At 37.3% G+C, this 22,587-nt stretch overlaps 1 protein-coding gene across 1 annotated transcript; it reads left to right on the top strand.

Annotated features, from left to right (window-relative positions):
• The first annotated feature begins 11,885 nt into the window (after positions 1-11,885).
• On the top strand, positions 11,886-18,899 carry LOC113038320 (glutaredoxin domain-containing cysteine-rich protein 2-like). Its single transcript, XM_026195646.1, has 3 exons — positions 11,886-12,392; positions 15,582-15,791; positions 18,604-18,899. Exons 1-3 carry the CDS (start codon positions 12,096-12,098, stop codon positions 18,775-18,777), a joined length of 681 nt encoding a protein of 226 aa, XP_026051431.1. The 5' UTR covers positions 11,886-12,095; the 3' UTR covers positions 18,778-18,899.
• Positions 18,900-22,587: the final 3,688 nt, after the last annotated feature.

Below are 22,587 nucleotides of genomic sequence, written 5' to 3'. Positions count from 1 at the left end.
CAAGTGGGATCATTTAGGAACAGAAGCAAGTCACAAAGTAGAAGACTATATAATGTTACAGAGCAGGGTAACTGTGTGCTGAGGTGCATTGTGCATAAAAGTAACCAATAAAATAAAATAAAAATAAAATAATATTACAAATTAAAATAACTGCTTTCATCTTAAAAAGCATGTTCCAGAAAGAATTAATAACCAAAATGTCCAGTTTACTTTATATATCTTCATATTCTGAAACCTAACAACCACCATTTTTTTTTCAAATGGAAAATTCTATTTCACTTTTTTTATATATACTAGACTTCTTGTGAATTGATCTGTCTATCAGGCAAAACTTCTAAATGCTTAAAAAATAAAAAAATAAATATGACAAGTAATGCTATAGGCTTAATAGTGACATTTTAAGCTCCAATTCTCTCAATTAATAAAATCCATGACTTTTGCTTCAATAAGGCTAATAGGCAACTAGTTAATAGTGAGAATTGGTCCCTATGCTAAAGTGTTACCATGTAATACTCAAGACTAGTTTGAAAATAGTTGGTGTAATATAGTGACAGTTGTTTTATACAGCTTATTACCAAATAGCTGAAAAATCATAAAAAATAAATGGCATTTGTGTTCCCAAGTTGCTTACTCAATCATTCAGAGGGACAAGACAACTTTTTTGTCAGTTTTCTACTTGCCACACAAAACTTTTTTCTATTTTAGATTTATAAGATGTTTGCCCCGTGGGCACCAAAAATGTCAAATCTGATCCTTGTGGGGACATTTTGTTCTTATGATGTATGGAATAGCAGGTACACACACACATGCAAATATAAATACTGCAAATTCCAAAATGATAGGCTTTTTTTGGATCATTTTCTGCTATCTTCATCTTGACCTCAAACATAATCCAGCTTGAAGCCACAGTGCTCCCACATCAGCACTTAACTCTAACATTCAGCATCTCTGCCACTCAAGACTATCAACTGTATTGGCCAGAGCACTTTTCTACAAAACCCTCTCCATCTGTGTCAGCCAGACGCTTGTGAATAATTCAGCGTGATGCACGAGTCCTTGCCAGTGTGTAAATGTGCTTTTCTTCCCATCACAGTCTCCATCTTTAGCCTTTCAAGGATTCACTGCAGGACATCTCTACAACACGGGGAGCAACCAATGACTTTGCAGTGTGTAAGCGACACCCTTGCTTTTAATAAGCATAGACGTCTTAGCCAATTGCCCGATATGTTGGCTATAGCAAGTTCACAAGGTGTATAAGATGTTAAAATTACAGTCCAAGTATAGACCTTCTTAGGCATAAATGCTATACCATAAGCTGATAGTCTCACAAATGCTTGAGACAAGATGTTGTTGGCTAGGGATACCCTACAAAGCAATGTTTTCTACAAAGGCCTAGTACAAATCAAATATTCTTTCTGACTGTTGGTCAGATACTATTAATGAATAACTCACAGAGCAAGTTCATTTCTGTGTTGAATCTTTAAGGCACTGCCTCTATCAGTGAGTAACTTAAAAAGAACATGTAAGGCCATGATGTTTAAAGCAGAACTCAGTTGGGACTTTCCCAATACCCAAACTTGTGGTCTTTGCACTTAGTACTTGGAACAGGAGTTCAAGTACAGTATGTGTGTATAAAACCTTGACGAAGGCCTGTTTGGGCTCATACAGGTTGATGTCTTTTTAATATGTAGCCCTGTCTTAGAATAAAAGCTTTTTATTGTGCTTACTATGTCAGTTATTGGATGTGGATTATTAATAAAAAAAAATTTTTATCCACTTTTCAATTTAGTTGTGTATAACTTTTGAATACTTGATGGGACACGCTTACAGGGTTAAAATTGCAAGTAGTTCTTACAGGGCATTTTTTCTGATTCATTCCGATTATTTAAGGTTCAAAAAACATTATTTTCCACATACTGTAAATCATTGTATCTCCTCTATGCCCCACTTTTCTGAAACACGTAGATTTTTACAAAGTTCAACATTCTGAAAAGCATGGTGTACACTGATTGGCCAGCTATCCAGTTGTGATTGGCTAAATAACTCATGCGTGTAACAGAAATGTCACGCCCCTTACCATTCTTGTAACACTCTAAAGAGAAAGTAAAATTTGAATTTGCATCATATGACCACTTTAAGGCTAAGCATATATCATCACTCATGATGTTCAGGAAAACAGGTTCCACAAAATTGCAAGATGTCATTGAATTGGGGCAGAGATGAGTATATACATATATATTTACCTTTCAGGTGGTCACTCTCGACGTCAGATGGGTGACTGACGAAATTGGAATATCGCTTTGATAGACCAATCTACTTTGAGTGTAAACTTAATGAGCCAATGCACATTGGCATGCAATTATTGCATCCACCTGCATCCAGTATAATAAGGCAGCAGGTGCAATGCATACCAGCTTTTCACTTCTGAGCCGAGGGTTAGTATCGTTCTGCTCAACTGTGTCTGCTGTGAGCTACGAGTTCAACACGCTCTCAGAAGCTTCAAGTGTTGGTGAGATGGCACTTCAGTGGTGGTCATTCCCGAGTTGAGTGGGTTGCGCACTTCAGGCTGCACTACCCCCTGTCGTGTTGCATGCGGCCAATTCCCCTGTGCGCCTCAGCACTAAAAGAGCATTTCATAAAGAGCAAATTTAGTTACCTGGCAACAGGTGATGGTCACGATCGCTGCCTCACATATCTGGGCATCGAGCATGCTGAGGTGGCCTTCGTGGATGAGTCCTGTTCCCACTGCGGGATGATGACCGTCTCAGAGCTGCAAACCAGGCTCTGCTACCTTCAGGAGGATGGAGTCCCATTGCTGCTGCCACGATCTGGGGCTCGTTCTGGTGGAGAGCTGTCTGATAAAGATTTGGCCACGCTGCCGCCCTCCGGGATTGTGGCAAAGCCTGAATCGGATGCGGACATGACCGCTATGCTTTCCCGGGCTGCCAATAGGGTAGGGCTCGAGTGGAAATCTGGAAATTCTGGGGCATATGACGGCCACAGCAGCACTTACTCCGCTCAGTCAGACCGCTCCAGCACTGGCTTTATGGCCGAGTCCTGAGGTGGGCGTGGAAGCTACACCGGCTTGTCACCAAACCCTCACCCCGAGGTCAGATCTTATGTTCCTCTGGGCAGGGGTGTCCCTAGAACAGATCTCCTGGCTTGCTGTGGTTTATACGGATGCCTCCACCACCGGCTGGGGGGCCACCTACAATGGGCATGCAGTCTCAGGCGTTTGAACGGGCTTTCAGCTGCATTGGCACATCAATTGCCAAGAGTTGTCCAGCTGATTTTGCGATGGTTCAGAGCCGCTCAGGTAGACCTGTTTGCTTCTCCACAGACCTCTCACTGCCAGCTGTTACTCCCTGACCATTGGTACACTCTGCATGGACGCACTGGCACACAGCTGGCTGTAGGGCCTACGCAAATATGCATTTCCTCCAGTGAGCTTTCTCGCACAGACACTGTGCAAAGTCCTGGGCTTGGACTGGACTTGGAGGTTCTATGTGACCTACCTCAGTGACCTACCTCAGGAGGTAGTGAACACTATCAATTCAGCAAGAGCACTGTCTACGAGACTTGCTTACACCTTGAAGTGGAACCTGTTTGTCAAGTGGTGTTCTTCTCGCCGAGAAAACCCCAGATGATGCCCGAAGATCCCTACACCCTCAAAGTCCAGGTTGCCGCTATGACCCCGTGAATGGGAAGTCTTTAGGTAAGCATGACCTCGTCATCAGGATCCTTAGGGGGAAGGTTAAATACTTCCCGGCCCCATCTATACCCTCTTTGGACCTGACTCTAGTGCTAAAATCCCTGCAGCAGGGCCTATTCGAGCCTTTCCATTCAGTTGAGCTAAAGTTTCTTTCATTGAAAACTCTGCTCCTGCTTGGACTGGCCTCCATCAAGAGGGTAGGGGACCTGCATGCATTTTCGGGCGACGACTCGTGCCTAGAGTTTGGGCTGGCTAAATCCCAGGTAATTCCGAGGCCCTGGCCCGGCTACATCTGAAAGAGGAGTTTATTTCACTTTATTGCACTTTATTTAACATCTCCCAAACAGTTGACAACAAACACCCTCCCCCATTGAAAGAAATGGAAGAGCAAAGACACTTTTCAATATAACTTCGATTGGATTATTCTGAAAGAGGAAAGTCACATACACCTAAGATGCTTTGAGGGTGAAGATGGATGAATTTTCATTCTCGAGTGAACTAACCCTTTAAATAATCAACCTTAATGTAAAGTTTCACTGAATTGTGCTGTAGACCTTACAGTTTAAAAGTTATTAGCAGAAACATGAGTTCAAATTTGGCCTGTTGCTTGCACTAAAGAGTTTGAGTTAAAGATTCAAGAACATTTTGCTGTGGTTAATAATGAGACTGTCCTCTATCTGTGTGCCAAATTTCTAAATTGTCATATTTTTTTTCATAACATGAGTGATTCTATAAGTATATAAGATATATAAGATTCATATCAGTACAGTAAATCTTACATAGGACAACTGGGTATTGTTTGATTTTGTATGCTGCTCCGAATCTAACTAGATGAGTCTTATGATTTTTGAAAATTATAAACATTTTTTTTCCCCTGAAATTATGAACAAAATTAACTTTTTTTCTATCTTTTGACCAGATGGCACTTTGCCAAAACTACTCAGGTGCCCTCGGGTCGTGCTTAGTAACACATACCACGTTTGGTCATAATCAGCTAAAGCTTTCCGAATATATAGCCTCATGTGCATTTTTGTCAACATTTTCATCAAATTCGTTCAACGTACTTTACGAAAATGGTTTGGTGTATCAGAAATCTTTTGAAACTTTTTTTTAACAGCATTGTCTTAAGATGATCTAAGTCAATTTTAGTGAAAATTTGACTTAAATATGACTAAATCTGACTAATATTAAAATGTTGGTATGCTGAAAAGAAGTTGAGATAGAGACTCCAAATTTTCTATGGTTAATATTCAGACTGTCCTCTATCTGTGTGCCAAATTTATTAACTTTACCTCAATCAGTTGCATGGGAAGTCCCCTAATAAATCTAGTAACAATGCCATTCAGGACCTTTTATGCCAATTTTTATTCAGCATAATAAATGCATATATACCTATATAAAACTACTATTACCCAGAGACACTAAATTAGATCAATTAAACTCAAACTGTTTTGTCTGATGAAATCTCACAGTTGTTGATATTCCAAGTGTAGATATTCATAGGGTAAAACTATTAAACCACATAAACACAATGCATTACACAAAATACACAAACATAATGTTCTTTTTAGCAATGTCATATAACCCCTATAAATACTATTACTAGACATATTAGAGACAGTATGGATTTAGTGTGCCCTGAACTTTAGCATTTTTCAGTCCTGGGATTGTCTCGCATACTTACTGTTGCATGCATCCATACTGAAGTGGTCAAAATGTGAATAAACAATTTTATTATTATTTTTTTCTGCCATGTATTCAGCTCATTGGCCTAATTCTAGGCTATTTAAGGTTTCCAAGTAATGCAGCAACTGATTGGTTCATCCAGTCTAAATATAGAGTTGAATTTATAATGAAGCTTTTATTCTATTCTATTCTATTCTATTCTATTCTATTCTATTCTATTCTATTCTATTCTATTCTATTCTATTCTACATTCCTGTTGTCTCCGCTTTCACCTTGAGGCCGATTAAAAAAATTTGGCTACTCTCTATTACACTGTTATAGCTGAGAGCGCTTGCGACTACTGTTTGTAATTGGCTAACCTGGCACACTGTACTAATCCGAATGTCATTAAGCAGATTCCCCATGTCTTTATTCTTATCTCAGGAAACACATGAGGCAGAGAAGTAAATCTGCTTGTTTAGGGGAAGAATTGCCTGACGGCCAGCCAAATGGAAGGGCTGATGGGCCACATTCCCATAATGGACTAGCGAGGTATTGAGGGGAGTAACCAAACTGCTATGTGTAAATGCTTGGTTGCCCAAGAGCAGCCAAGCATTGGGATCTCACAGAGTCACAAACTTGTGGCAGACTGGGATTCATTCTGATGAAGTGTAACGTTGGCAGCTGACCTGCCATTATCCATTCAGTCACAGTCAGCTCGCTGCAGAAGCAGTGGTGCTATAAGGCTGGGGCATCGAGATTTTGTGAATGTTACTGAAAGACCAGGGCAACGGAAGGCAATTCAGATGTTGAAGACCATTGTGATGGTTAAATATGATTTTTTTTTTTTTTCGAAAGCTTTGGACTGCTTGGCTAACACAAAATCTGGAGGTTTCATACTGAGCATGGGTAAGCTAAGAAAAAAAAATTCTGTGTTCCCTCTTCATGAGGATTTCCTCAAGTTAATGGACTGTGAATTGAGAGGAAAAGACTTGCAGGATTGCAATTTCAACTCCTAATAAAATATACATATAACAGTCAGGCACTTGAAATTAAAATTATAATTTAATGTTTTTATTTTTTATTTTTTTCCTGTTATGCAACTATATAAGTTTATTTATTATTTTTTTTTTAATTGCTGAAATGTTTAATCTTGCCTTTTTTTAATTATCAGAACAGACATTTGGTAGGGAATAATAATAATGATAATAATATACCTCCTTGACATTTATTAATAGGTCGTTAACATGTTCATAGAAAAGTCATGAAACTTTCAATCTTTCAAATGTATACAGTGCAACACTAAACTTTATACTTTAAACACATCTCATCCCCTGCGAATACCAGTGCAAAATCACAGAGTACCATCTTAGTTTACTCTGACAGAGTCATGAATATTTTGTATCTCTTGCAGCTGCTTTGCCTCCTTCATCACTGCAGGCGGAGCAGAGGAAAGAGTTGGATGGTGTGAGCACACTAATACCAGCTTCAAACAAATCACCTGTGATGTGTAATGCATCAGCCTGCAGAACAGAATAATACTGTCACTCTGATTTCTACAAGAATTCCCAATGTTTGGGCCAAATATAAATGTCTGAATCATGAGAACGCACACTTTGTGTTTTACATATTGACTCAATAATTGACTCAATAATTCTGTAATGAACATTTTGTAACCCAGGAAAACTAATATTTAAAATATCAGCAAAATATATAACATAATAATTTGATTGACTGATCTCAATAGATATACTGTAAAGTTAATTCGAAATGTGTGGTTTGACAAATATTAGTGCCATGTTCAAAATGAATGAATGTGATGATCTACACCTGTGGTTATTCTCACTACAGCACCAGTTAAAAGTTATTGCAAAATGGCTCAGAAAAGTGGTTAGTCCTGAGAAAAGCTCTAGCAGCATTTGTTTGCAGAAGTTACTAGGTTTGCTACTGTTTGCAGTCCTGCAATTATGCCATTTTAATGTAGCCCAAAATTATATTAAAAAAGAAAAAAGGCTGATTCCGATTTAGAACAGGGTTTCTGCTCCAATAAAATATATGGTCACAGCACCAAATAATGATTGTAACAGTATTTGGGCAGCATGCTACTGCAAAATACATTAACATAATATTAGCAGCATTAAAATTAATCGCCTGAAACCATACTTTCCTGCGCAGAAAAAATGCTAGATGGATAAGCCAGGTTCGTCAAACCCGGATTTGCATTCAAATATCGGACGACCCTCCTCTACGTTGTCAAGTGACGAATAGGGGGTACCCTCAACGTTGCTTATGGACGTGAGGGGGAAATGACCAAACGGCAGTATGTGACGAATAGGGGTGAGACTGTGTTGGTGTATCTGAGTGTAATGACATTCCGACATTTTTAAGCATGATTTAAATGATTAGAAAATTGTGACCACTGTAGTTTTCATTAACCGATCCCATATAAATAGACTGCTGAGAGCTCGTGCACACTTTAATTTCATAGAGTCCATTATAAACAAACACTGCATGACACTACATCAATATCAGATACTCTAGCTTGCATTGAAATAATTAACTATTTTCCTGAGATGAAAGGTTATGCCATCACATTTTTTTGCCCAACGGCATGCGCTTTTATGACCATCTGGAAAATAAGGAACTGATGACATATCATCAGAGGCATCATTGAGACAACATCTAAAGCACTCAGAAATATGATGTCCCAATGGAGGTTCCCTGCAGAAAAATAAAGTCTCAAATGACAGCTGAAAATAAGCACGCATGCAGATTAATAATCATTTAGTACAGCCTAGTTGGAGACTTGACACCTTCAATGAGTCTTTCACTGAGAGGCGCACAAAACAATTTTTCACATGAATGATTTCATAGTAATAGCAGATATGAATATAGGAAGGAAAAAGAGGCAAACCATCTTAGCAGTTGGTTAGAATTCAATAACAGTCAACTTGGGAGATAATTGCAAGATGGATGTTAGAATGCACAAGGGTTAATGTCAGCCATTAGTTAGATACTGTCTCAGAAAAATGGCTCCCTACTGGCTGATCTTAGGGATTTGTGCTGTTTTACACACTGCAAGGCACCCAGAAAGAAATTGGAAATATGCTAATAGCATTTAACTATTAAAACAATACCATCAAATGTGTTTAGGAATGTGACTAATCTGTTGTAAACTAATTCCAATTTTGCATTGTATAATCACAACTTTGTTGATGTTTTTGTTGATATATATATATATATATATATATATATATATACATATATATATATATATATATATATATATATATATATATATATATATATATATATATATATATATATATATATATATATATACAGTATTGTTCAAAATAATAGCAGTACAATGTGACTAACCAGAATAATCAAGGTTTTTAGTATATTTTTTATTGCTACGTGGCAAACAAGTTACCAGTAGGTTCAGTAGATTGTCAGAAAACAAACGAGACCCAGCGTTCATGATATGCACGCTCTTAAGGCTGTGCAATTGGGCAATTAGTTGAAAGGGGTGTGTTCAAAAAAATAGCAGTGTCTACCTTTGACTGTACAAACTCAAAACTATTTTATACAAACATTGTTTTTTTCTGGGATTTAGCAATCCTGTGAATCACTAAACTAATATTTAGTTGTATGACCACAGTTTTTTAAAACTGCTTGACATCTGTGTGGCATGGAGTCAACCAACTTGTGGCACCTCTCAGCTGTTATTCCACTCCATGATTCTTTAACAACATTCCACAATTCATTCACATTTCTTGGTTTTGCTTCAGAAACAGCATTTTTGATATCACCCCACAAGTTCTCAATTGGATTAAGGTCTGGAGATTGGGCTGGCCACTCCATAACATTAATTTTGTTGGTTTGGAACCAAGACTTTGCCCGTTTACTAGTGTGTTTTGGGTCATTGTCTTGTTGAAACAACCATTTCAAGGGCATGTCCTCTTCAGCATAGGGCAACATGACCTCTTCAAGTATTTTAACATATGCAAACTGATCCATGATCCCTGGTATGCGATAAATAGGCCCAACACCATAGTAGGAGAAACATGCCCATATCATGATGCTTGCACCTCCATGCTTCACTGTCTTCACTGTGTACTGTGGCTTGAATTCAGAGTTTGGGGGTCGTCTCACAAACTGCCTGTGGCCCTTGGACCCAAAAAGAACAATTTTACTCTCATCAGTCCACAAAATGTTCCTCCATTTCTCTTTAGGCCAGTTGATGTGTTCTTTGGCAAATTGTAACCTCTTCTGCACATGCCTTTTTTTTAACAGAGGGACTTTGCGGGGGATTCTTGAAAATAGATTAGCTTCACACAGACGTCTTCTAACTGTCACAGTACTTACAGGTAACTCCAGACTGTCTTTGATCATCCTGGAGGTGATCATTGGCTGAGCCTTTGCCATTCTGGTTATTCTTCTATCCATTTTGATGGTTGTCTTCCGTTTTCTTCCACGTCTCTCTGGTTTTGCTCTCCATTTTAAGGCATTGGAGATCATTTTAGCTGAACAGCCTATCATTTTTTGCACCTCTTTATAGGTTTTCCCCTCTCTAATCAACTTTTTAATCAAAGTACGCTGTTCTTCTGAACAATGTCTTGAACGACCCATTTTCCTCAGCTTTCAAATGCATGTTCAACAAGTGTTGGCTTCATCCTTAAATAGGGGCCACCTGATTCACACCTGTTTCTTCACAAAATTGATGACCTCAGTGATTGAATGCCACACTGCTATTTTTTTGAACACACCCCTTTCAACTAATTCAACTAATTGCCCAATTGCACAGCCTTAAGAGCGTGCATATCATGAATGCTGGGTCTCATTTGTTTTCTGAGAATCTACTGAACCTACTGGTAACTTGTTTGCCACGTAGCAATAAAAAAATATACGAAAAACCTTGATTATTCTGGTTAGTCACATTGTACTGCTATTATTTTGAACAATACTGTATATATAAAATGTTACATAATCAATAATAAATTAATTAATAGCTTAATGGCAACTAAGCTTTTTACTAAAATTTTTTGGAAATAGTTTTTACAGACATTTTTAACCTAATATATATATATTTTTTTATTTAGTAAATACAGAGCGTAATTATAACAATTTAACAAATTAAGTCATAAATCAGGCCTGAACTGCAAAAAAATAAATAAAAAAAAATAATATATATATATATATATATATATATATATATATATATATTAATAAGTTACATTGTAGAAACATGCCACAATTAATTTATTACACTGTATAAAAATGCTATTATACAAAGCTAAACATAATTTTAAATGTGAAACTTAAAGTAAAAGTTCCTAAGTTTTAAAATCTTAGGGTGACCATATCTAAATTGAACAAGGAAATGTATTTAAAATACACTAAAACATCTTAATTTATGTAACAAAAGCTGAAAATATAATACAGGGAATCAAATCATTAAATCTTATTTTATTTTATTTTTTGGTGATTTCAGAATGAACCAATTCACTAGAATGAATCAGAATCAAATTGAATGTCCCAGTTTGCAGACTTTAGCACTATTCTATGTTATTAAAAAGTTTGAAAAGTGTGTTCAAGTGTGTGTGTAATGAATGATACTTCTTGCACTCAACTGTCAAAGCTTAAATTAGTGGAGGGAAGGGGCTTTCAGAATGTGGTTATGAATGTGCATTTATACATTTTATATATATATATATATATATATATATATATATATATATATATATATATATATACAGTACAGACCAAAAGTTTGGACACACCTTCTCATTCAAAGAGTTTTCTTTATGTTCATGACTCTGAAAATTGTAGAGTCACACTGAAGGCATCAAGGGCTATTTGAGCAAGAAGGAGAGTGATGGGGTGCTGCTCCAGATGACCTGGCCTCCACAGTCACCGGACCTGAACCCAATCCAGATGGTTTAGAGGTGAGCTGGACTGCAGACAGAAGGCAAAAGGGCCAACAAGTGCTAAGCATCTCTCGGGGAACTCCTTCAAGACTGTTGGAAGACCATTTCAGGTGACTAGCTCTTGAACCTCATCAAGAGAATGCCAAGAGTGTGCAAAGCAGTAATCAAAGCAAAGGATGGCTACTTTGAAGAACCTACAATATGACATATTTTCAGTTGTTTCACACTTTTTTGTTATGTATATAATTCCACATGTGCTAATTCACAGTTTTGATGCCTTCAGTGTGAATCTATAATTTTCATAGTCATGAAAATAAAGAAAACTCATTGAATGAGAAGGTGTGTCCAAACTTTTGGTCTATACTGTATACACACACGCACACGCACACGCACACGCACACACACACACACACACACACACACACACACACACACACACACACACACACACACACACACACACATACACACACACATACATATATACAAGTATGAGTGCACCCACAACAATATTACACTCAACATAATAGTAATAGTAAGAATTTACATTCATTAATGCATTAGCAATACAGATACACACCTGCTTCTCTCCTTCAACCATCATTATTTGATGAAACTGTGAGGTCTCAATTTGCAACTCTCCTGTTGTGCACAAGATCACCTGCTCAATAATTCATCAGGGCTATGGAAAGCAGCTGGGCTGACCGAGTCTCTCCTCAATACTTCTCTTCCACAGTTCTTCCAGTTCTTTAAAAGACCATTGGGAATTTCAGCTGCAAGGGACCATGGAGCCCAGCTGCAAGCCCAGGAAGGTGAGGTTCAAGCTGGCCTCGTCGTACAGCGGCCGGGTGCTGAAGCATGTGTATGAAGATGGACAGGAGCTGGACAGTCCAGAGGAGCAGTACCCTCACAGCTTCATCCACACCAAGATGAAGATGGGACATCTGTGTGGCTTAGAAGACATGCAGGACCAGAGTTTGTACCCCCCGACAGGCCTGATCGCCCAGAGGATAAACGTCTATCGAGGAGTGACGGGATACAACTCCCTGGCGTGTGCAGATCTTCAAGAAGGAGATAATAAAGTAAGGACACACTGCATTGAACGCTAGATTTCTCTCTATGGACTGAACTTTGGTACTTATAAAAAAAAGATAAAGAAAAAAAAAAAGACCTTAAAAAGACACATTCATACGTACATACATTCCTACAGTACTTACATTGACTAAAGTAAGCCTCTTCTGTGATATATATTTTTAATTACCATATTCCGACTGTCCTTATATGTAATGAGAAAAAAAAAGCATAAATACACTAACATTCTAAAATAGAAAACTTTTCTACATAGTTTGGCATTATCTTGTATCATAATAATAGTAATTACAATAATAAATACTGCACATTCCTAAAATCTGAAAAAAAAAAGAGAAATCTAAAGCCACATATTCCAATCAAAAAGCCAACCAACATGCAGAAATTTGCAGAAAAATTAAATAAATATAAAACAAAATAAAATGATATCATACAGAGGCCTGTCAAGGTCAGAGTCTATAAACTTACATCAGATAATTTGAGCTTTTTATTAACAATTCACAGTTAATTAAGCTTGTGAAATGCCCCCAAAAGTGCAATGGTATTTATGAATTAATAATTGCAATGATATTTTACTTAGAAAAATATGTTTAAAAACATAGGTACCCTCGCATGTAGGCTATGGGAAATGTAAAGAGATATGTCATTACTTGATAGTTATTAATTTTTACTTGAAAATTACACCACATGACATTTTTAGAGTTGTTAATTAAAATGTTTCTTAAAAATAGTTCTAAACAATAATTTCCAACCAACATGAGTTTAAAGAGCGTATTTATAAAAACTTGGCTTTTGAAAGATTTATCTATTTTTGTTTATCATTAACAATCTTATTTGTTCCTTTTACTATTGTTCACAATTAGGATAATGGATTTAAAACAATTCACAACCCCCCCCCCCACCTCACCACAACCCACCAGCTAAGTATTACGTTTGTGTAACCTACCTCTGTTCCCATTATGGATATGAACAAAACCTCAAATCAGTCTTACTGAGGAACTAATTCTTGCCTGGGAGACATAGGATATAATAATCCCATAAACATCCACTCATGGTGGGATGTGAGCCATATATCTAGAGATCTGAAAATCATATGGTTTGGGGCTTTTTTTGACTTGAGCGAGTCAGCAATCATGTAGCAACCACCAAGAACAGGCTAGCAACCATCTAGACCAGCTATGAATGGAAGAAAGGGCAATGTGCCCGCCTTCACTGAGGGAAGAGCCAATCGCTAATTGGCAAAGTCATCGCATCACTGCAGCTACTTTAGATTTAATTAGTGATTTCAAATATAACATTTAGTCATAAGCTTGGCCAACAGTTTGGGAGAATTTGATGTTTACTTATTGAAATGACTTGCCTTAAAGGAACTTTGGTCCTATAAACCAATGAGAACCTTAAAAATCTCACAGAATAATCAGTTATTACTGATGTTCTCTTCACTAATGTTATCGTCGCTTTCAAAAGACCCTTCTTTTTTTTTTTTTTTCAGTTGACTGATAAGGGTTTGCTTGATTCTGATTCGCAGTGTCTGCTGCTTTTATCATTGTACTGCATAAATGTTTCTTTTTATTTGATAATGCTTTGCAATGTCAAACATCATTCCAGCCCACGTAAGTATAATAGCTATTATTTTCCCCCCCGTTTTATGAGCACACAGGAATGGAAATTGCCCTGTTCACAGTAATCATCATTTCATTCCCGTGGGACATCTTGCAAATCTTGCAAAATAACCAAGGTGGGCGAAGTTTAGAAAACGGTAACGATTTGTTGTAGGCGAAACACAATGTGTGTTTTGTAAGGATTCCTTGCATTGAAAAGCAAAACATTTCTTGCCAGATTTTCTATTGTTTTGTCTTGGTCCGCGGTCACAGTGATATTTATAAAGTCTCAGTTTTCATGCCACACTGTTACTAATTCATAGTTCCCAGATCTAAAAATAGACCCACACTCCAACACAGCTTCTAAACATAGGCATGCAATTATATCTCATCCGCATAGAAATGATCAGCTTTCCTTTCTATTGTGAACACTGTTGTGTTTCTCTGGCTCAAATCTGAAAAAGAAAAGAACATCACTCAAATATATAGACTGAACCATATAATCTTTAAATAAGACTGAAGGCTAGTTTGCTTCTTTGTGTTGTATTAAGCTTACATTTTCATTAAAATGTCACCTGTGACATGCTGTTGAAAGAGTAAACTGTTAAAGATCCTCCGTTTTGCATATCAGCATGTCAAGAAAAAATGGACAGGATATTTATCACATTTTTTAACATCAGATCTCCGACATTTAATCTAATCAAATCTATCAATGTCTCAGAATAATAAAAGCCGGCCATGTTATAGTAGGTAACTCACAGACTCATGAGGCTCATGTGGATGTAGGTTTCAGTCTGACTTGCGTCACGTCCTAATCCGGTTTCCCATCTCTTACCCCAGTGGTTTCCTTTTTCTCTTGACTTTCCCTTCCTTAAAAGACTTTAAAAGTCCAGTAAAATAGATCCAGAGTACTGTAAATACAAGTACAATTTTCTTTCTTTTTTTTTACCTTAGATGATAACAATGTTATTTATCATAATGAAATATAATTATGTGATTGCAGTAGGGCTGCCACAATATCATATTTTGCTCCACGTGATTAACACAAATTCACGATAATATTATATATCGCAATATATACACAGCTCAAAAAAATGAATAGAACACTTTTAAATCACATCCGATCTCAATGGGGAAAAATATCATGCTGGAAAACTATACTGATATGGACTGGGTAACATGTTAGGAACGAAAGGATGCCACATCGTTTGATTTTAATAAAAATTATCAGCCTACAGAGAGCTGAATTCAAAGACATCCCAAAATTCTAAGTGAAAAAAAAAAAGATTTTAAAAACAGATACACAAAATAATAACATAGTTAGTTCATTATTATTATATATATGTAATTACATGGCAACAGACGCTATGAATCTATGCACTGTATTAGACTGCATGAACTAAATTCTATGAAAACTTATTGTGGCGAACATGCTACTCTGAGAATATCATTGCACTTTTGTACTGAATGACTACCATATTCAAGTGCAACGTCATTGAAATGCTTGGAGTACCATAACAAAGACTATATAATGCGATTCTGTATAATAGTATAATAGCGATTCTTTGTTTGTTAATATAGGAACCGGTATTAGATTTTGGAAAGATTATTATCTACACCAGCAACCTGAAGATTATTCGAGCTCCTCACAGAAGAGGAGAATCTGGAAGGAGTCCTCACCGCAGCCGGGACAGAAAAGAAAGTTCACCAGGACGGGAGTCCCAGAGCAAAGGGAGACATAGAACAGCACGCTCCCGTGCAGAGGAACCGAACACAATGACTGAACAAAAGGTATAAACAGTCTGAAGTTCAGTAGACTGTAAATGCTCTGTCTCAGTGCTCTTTACTTCTGTTCTACTACACCAACTTTAATTAGTCTGCTCGTACCATGGTTACTCATACTTGATTGCTCCATATACCATTGTCTCAAAAAAAAGATAACATTAGTTTTATCACTTTCTCCATTTATCTGTATTGTGTAAAAAAAAGCTGTTGTACAGTATGTTTTGTAGTTTCTCAGAGCTGGAATCTACTTGTATAACTCACAAAATTTACAAAGCAGTTATTAAGAATTTTGCAGAATGTTATCCACTGCTAAAACACAGTTCGTCATGAAAAATGACTCTTTTCTGAAACACCACTGAAAATAATGAACCATGACATGAATCCTTGTACTGTACATTTCACTTCCATAAATCTTTTACTCTAATCAATCCTTCTGTTCAGTCTTTTATGGAAGATACACCCATTGAAAGATTGTAAAGCATTTTAACTAACATTTTAACTAAATAACTCTTCAAACTGTAACTGACCATACATTAAGAGTATATCATAATGACTCTATAGCATGCACTTTAATGCATACTTTAATAAATACAGCTGGATCTCAATAAATCAGAATGTCATGGAAAAGTTAATTTATTTCAGTAATTTAACTAAAATTGTGAAACTTGTGTATTAAATAAATTCAGTGCACACAGACTGAAGTAGTTTAAGTATTTTGTTCTTTTAATTGTGATGATTTTGGCTCACATTTAACAAATGTGATAAATTAACTTTTCCATGACATTCTAATTTATTGAGATGCACCTGTAAATGTGCAAACCGAATGCAATATTTTTAGAAAATGAACTGCATTGTTTACAGTTAAATAAAAATGTGGTCCAACTTTATCTGAGGTTTCTTTAACTACTATGTATTTACTAAAAAAATAAAGAAATATATAGTAATTGTTACAAGTGAGGTAGTGCTAAACGAAAGACAAAGTGCTAGTGGAGGATGGTGATTAAAATGAGGAGTTTACTGGATGACGAAGGAGACTAACAGACAATATACTATATTACATTAGCATTAACATATATGTTCACAGATACATTCACATTCAGATGCACATTCAATCACGGACGAGGGAGAACTGAACAGACCGGGTATTTAAACACTCAGGAGGTAATGAGGGAACTGGAGAAGGTGGGGAATAATCAATTAACCAAAACAAGAAAAGGAAGGTGACCAAATAAGGGAACAGAAAGTTTATAAACGTAACAGTTTGCCCCCTCCCGGAAAGGTGCGTCCTCGCACCGCAAGAGGAATACCAGCGGGGGGAGGGTGGGGGTTCTGGAGGCGGGTGAAGAGCAGGCAAGGAGCAGGTGAAGAGGGAGCATGGAGGTAGGGACCAGGGCGGAGTGGAAGGAGGGAGGAGCCCAGTGCAGGAGGAGCCAGATGGTCCTCCAGAGACCAGCCAGGATGGAGATCCAAGGTGGAGTCGACGGCGGGAGGAGCCATGGTGGAGTATGAGCGGACGACACCAGGGTGCTGACAGCCGTAGAGCCAGGGTGACGTCAAGGATTCGGAGGGCCTAGGTGGAGCAGAAGGCTCAGGCGACCAAGGCGGAGGTGGGGTCCTGGAAGACCGCTGTGGAGCCGGAGTGACTGAGGATGGAGGTGGAACCAGAGGGAAGGAGGAGCCTGACAGAGCCGGAGGGATGGAGTGACGAGGTGAAGCCAGAGGAATGGAGTCCCGAGGCGGCGGATGGTCGACGACTGACCAAGGTGGAGCCAGAGGGACGAAGTAGCCCGGTGGAGCAGGTGGGATGCCAGGCCACGGTGAAGACGAGGGAGCTAAGATCCAAGGCGGAGCCGCTGGGTCGAAGGACCGAGCAGGAGTCCAGGGCTCGGAAGCTGGAGGCGGAGACAGGGCCTTGGGACAGACTGGCACCAGCAGAGATGAGGTCGTGGAACTGGCTGGTCTAGGAGGAGGAGCGAGAGGAAGGATGGGAGGAAACACAGGAGGATCAGGGCTGGACGGAACCAGCGGAAGTGGAGCAGGGGAACTGGCAGGTCTAGGAGGAGGTGGGAGAGGGAGGCTGGGAGGGAACACAGGAGACACAGGAAATTCAGAGCTGGGCGGAACCAGCGGAGAAGCAGAAAATTCAGAGCTGGGCGGAACCAGCGGAGACACAGGAAATTCAGAGCTGGGCGGAACCAGCGGAGAAGCAGAAAATTCAGGGCTGGACGGAACCAGCGGAAATGGAGCATAGGAACTGACTGGAGGAGGTAGGAGTAGGAGACTGAGAGGGAATACGGGGGATCAGGGCTGGATGGAACCAGCGGAAAAACAGGGGGTTCAGGGATTACCTCCATAGACCAGTCCATTAGATCCATAAGTTTCTCCATATTTCCCGAGACCGAATACAGACATGACATGGTGTTCTCCATGTCATGTTTCTATGGAAATCAGTGAGGGACACAATGACTTCGACCGCCAAACCGTGCTTTACATTTTCTCCCATTTTTAGAATAATATAAATTAACCATTTAATCTTAAAGTTTTAGTGGTCAGATTCAGACTCGATGCAGAGCAGAGAGCACAGAGATGTTAGCAAATAAATAACGTCAAAAAATATTTTCATTTGTGTTCCACAGAAGAAGGAAATACAAATAGGTTTTGAATACTAGGGTGAAGAAATGATGTGTGAATTATCATATTTGGGTGAACCTTACCTTTAAAACAGGCTGCAGGCTTGTAGAGTGCACTTGGCTTCATCATTCTGCTTGCTTGTGCACCACGCTTGTTTGCTGTTTGTTTACTTGTTTTGTTTGTGCAGCAGGAAGCAGGCTCCTGTGGACAGTGCGGAGGTTCAGGTTCTGAGCCGTGCTCCCTCTGTCATGGCAGCAAACTGTCCATGCTGGCCAATCGCTTCAACGAGTCAATCAGAGAGCTGCGCTGTCCAGCATGCAACCCCCACGGCCTACAGCGCTGCCAGTCCTGCACACACTAACACATCTACTGCTGCCAAGCTCTGTCAGATGGACATCAGACCCTTTGAGGTGTGAACGAAAGTGCATTTCGGATTAGTGCTTAAATATGATAGCTTGAGGGTGGAATGTGCTGCTGGAAAGTACTGCGATGAAAGTTAATACAGATTCACCAGCCAACCGCGAAAAAATGGCTTATCTTACTTAGTATATTTGTCTGGTTTCTAGTCAAAATATCTTATCATTCTTAAAATTAAAGTAAAATTATCTGCCAGTGGGGTAAGTTAAATACTCTTTTAAGAATATTTGGACCCACTTTATATTAAGTGGCCTTAACTACTATGTACTTACATTTTAATTAATAATTTAGTTCAATGTACTTATTGTATACATACATGTTTTTACATTGTACTTATATTTAAAAAAAAAACTAGATGTAATTACATCTGTATTTAATTTCTGTAATTACATTTATAATTACACTGTTGACCCATACTTTACACCTTAACCCACCCTTAAACTTACCCATACCTCCAACCCTCTCAATGTGAACACAATAAGTACATTGTACTTATTTTTTATGTAAGTACATAGTAGTTAAGGCCACCTAATATAAAGTTGGACCGAATATTTTACTTACCCCACTGGCAGATCATTTCAATATGAATGAATTAAACATGGAAGCTTGTTCCCGCCACTTAAAAAATGAATGAATAAATAAATTTTTCAATCTTAATTCTGACTATTTTCCTCACAGTTTCGAGCTGACATCTTGCAATTCTTGACTTATTTTTTTTTTCAGAATTGCGACACAAACTCACAATTCTGAGAAATAAAGTAAGAATTTTACGCCTCTGGAAGAAAAAAGAACGAAAAAAAATCAGTAAGGTAAATGCTTCTTTATATCTCATAATTCTGACTTTATAACTTGCAATTGCAAGTTTGTATCCTAATTCAGAGAAACAAAGTCAGAATTGCAAGATGTAAAGAAAGAATTGTGAGATAAAAAGTCAGAATATTTTTATTTAGTGAAGAAAAAGACCTTCCACACACTAAACTACAACTCAAGTGCAAATAAACTGATAGCACATTTGAAGTGTTGTTTAAACACCATCGTGACCTAAGTATAATAAGTATAACCCAAAATGTATCACATCACGATCAAATAGTAGCTTTGTGACGTGTAATTGTAATTGTAAGGAAGTGTAATTACCAAATCTTAGTCAAAAGTTTCCTTTGTTAAAGAATCACTCCAGAACACGTTTCAAATGCAGAAACATAACTGCAACAGTCATGACCATGCATTGCTGGTGTGTTTTGTATCACTGCTTGCCAATTTTCCATATAAAATAATTAAAGACTTTGCTGTAAATCTGATTAAGAACACGTCTTGTTCATACTGTAGTCATTGTTGTCTTTAAAAAGCCTGGTTGTTTATAAAGGCAATACTGCAAAAGACTGAACTGATATCAAGGTTTAGAATGTATTTTATAATACTTAACTGCACATCTCTGTGATTTGACATGCATAATGAAACTTAATTTCATTAACTCCTAGAACTAATTTCAATTCTGTCTTGTAAGATTTCTTGGTATGCAAATTAAAATTAACTGAACATTCAGAAAAATGCAATATTACTTGAGGGCCATTATTGTTTCTTATTGCTATTGAATCTGAAATGGTTTCAAAGGTTTCAGCTTTTGTTTTTGAGAGTGATTTCATGCTGCACAGCACAGAGCCCTGATCAATAACGGTTCTGACCTTCAATTCTAATAACAACACAGATATCGGCAGATTTCACATCAATGAATAAAGCTGCACTGAACCTTGCAGGACAAGCTTCTTAATACATCTTCTCAGAATACAAGAATGTTACTTCTGTTGTTTCAGTGGGGGTGACATGCAAGCTGATTGTACATTTTGAGTTTGTGATAAAACTATTTTGCATAATTTGCAATAAATACACATCTTTAATTGGCCAGGGAGTCAGAAACTCATGACAAGAACAAGAATTTGATTAATTTATTTATGTTAATTTTTTTCTGACTTAGATGATATCTTTTCATATTCTCACATTGTACATGCAAGGTAACAGGCAGAGCCCATACCACCCTATTATCTGGAAGGGGACAGCCAGGGGGCCCACTTGGGTTCTCTAAGGTATAATCTATTCATTAGCCCTATCCATAAAAATGTTGTCCAGGCTCCAGCGAATTTAAATGACAGCACTGGTAATGGGGACTGCATTTTGGCTCGTCCAAGCACTAATGCTACAGTATGTGCCAAAAACGAAATGCAAAAGCACGAAATGACCAGACAACAATATTATTTTGGCTTGAAGTAGATATTCATAATTTTCCTAAATGATTTGGCTACTCTGTTGAGCAGTGCAGAGGCAAAGCTAGAGTTATTCTTCCATTCTGTAAAAAACTATTTTTCTGACATGATGGATGTAAGAGCTTCCAGTGCAAGCTTCCAGAATGAGAAATCAATGTCATAAAGTTTCAGAGCCTGACTCTGTTTAATAGTTTATTTTATATTTTTATTAAGTATTTTATTTTCTAAAAGCAGCTTTTATTCTTAAAAACTTCAAGTCAAAATACTATGGAACATACCCAGTCCCAGCGTTATGCAACCAATGCATTTAATTAAAAAAAAGTAATTTGTGTGTATGTGTGTGTGTGTGTTTGTTTGTTTTCAGTTAATAAGCTAGCAGTTTAGCCTATTAGCTTAGCCTTGAGCATAACACTAACTGTTTAAGAATAACTATTCACTATTAGCCAGTTTTCACAACTGGGTGCAACATTTTGATTTCACAAAGTGAAAGGTGTCCCTTTGAGAAAGAAGTACACTTTAGCATACTTTAAAAGGAGTACCTATTATGGAAGTAATAACCTGTAAAATTATATACTTAAGTGTGAGCACTTAAATGCATGCTATTTACAATTAAGCTACAATTTATTATAGTTTACATTTATATTGACTGGAGTCAGATGAACTTAAGTGTCAAATGTACTGACAAACTAAAATACTTGTCATATTTATTGAAAATTGGGTTACACTTTATTTTGAGATGTCCATGTTAAAGTGCAATTATACATTTTAAGTACTGAGTAATATTAATTAACTACATGTAATTACTATATGGTAAGGGTTAATATTAGTGTTACTTTCATGTAATTATGCATAATTAATGGTTATTAATAATAGTTAGTACATGTAACACGTAACAAAGACACCATAAAATAAAGTCTTACAGAAAATTGTATTTAAATATATTTGTAATCACATATTTGTAATGATGAAGTTTGAGTTTAATACATTTAAAATATAGTAATGTAATATAAATTATAATCAAGTATTGAACATGTGCTTTCTTATGTTAGTCAACCTCAAAATATGTTGATTATTAAAATATGACGATTTAAATTGTAATTTTCATGCCATATTTTTAACGCACATTTTTACACACTTATTAAAAGTGTAATATGGTGTGTTGGGAAACATAGTCATGAATGTGTACTTTTTTCAAGTATACTTAAGTGGGATTTTATATATAATATCTACGAGTTTTTATTTTTTATAAAAAATAAAAGTCCACATTCAATAAAGTTAAGTTCACTTCTTTTGGACTAGGATGGATAAGATTCTGCAGGATACTGTAGGATCTTGCTAACACCAGTTTTGTAGTCTAGCCAAAACACATCAACACACATTTGCTACATTTAATTTAAAGCCAGACTTGAGATATTCCCGCTTCGTATTCACATTTCATGAGGTAGTTTGATTACTCAGCCGATGATAAAGGTCTATAAGGAAACAAAATTGCAATG

Source organism: Carassius auratus, chromosome 21 (genome assembly GCF_003368295.1).
Source record: "Carassius auratus strain Wakin chromosome 21, ASM336829v1, whole genome shotgun sequence".
Classification (NCBI taxonomy): domain Eukaryota; kingdom Metazoa; phylum Chordata; class Actinopteri; order Cypriniformes; family Cyprinidae; genus Carassius; species Carassius auratus.
Note: the sequence above shows the minus strand (reverse complement) of the source record. Positions and strands in the feature narration are given on the sequence as shown.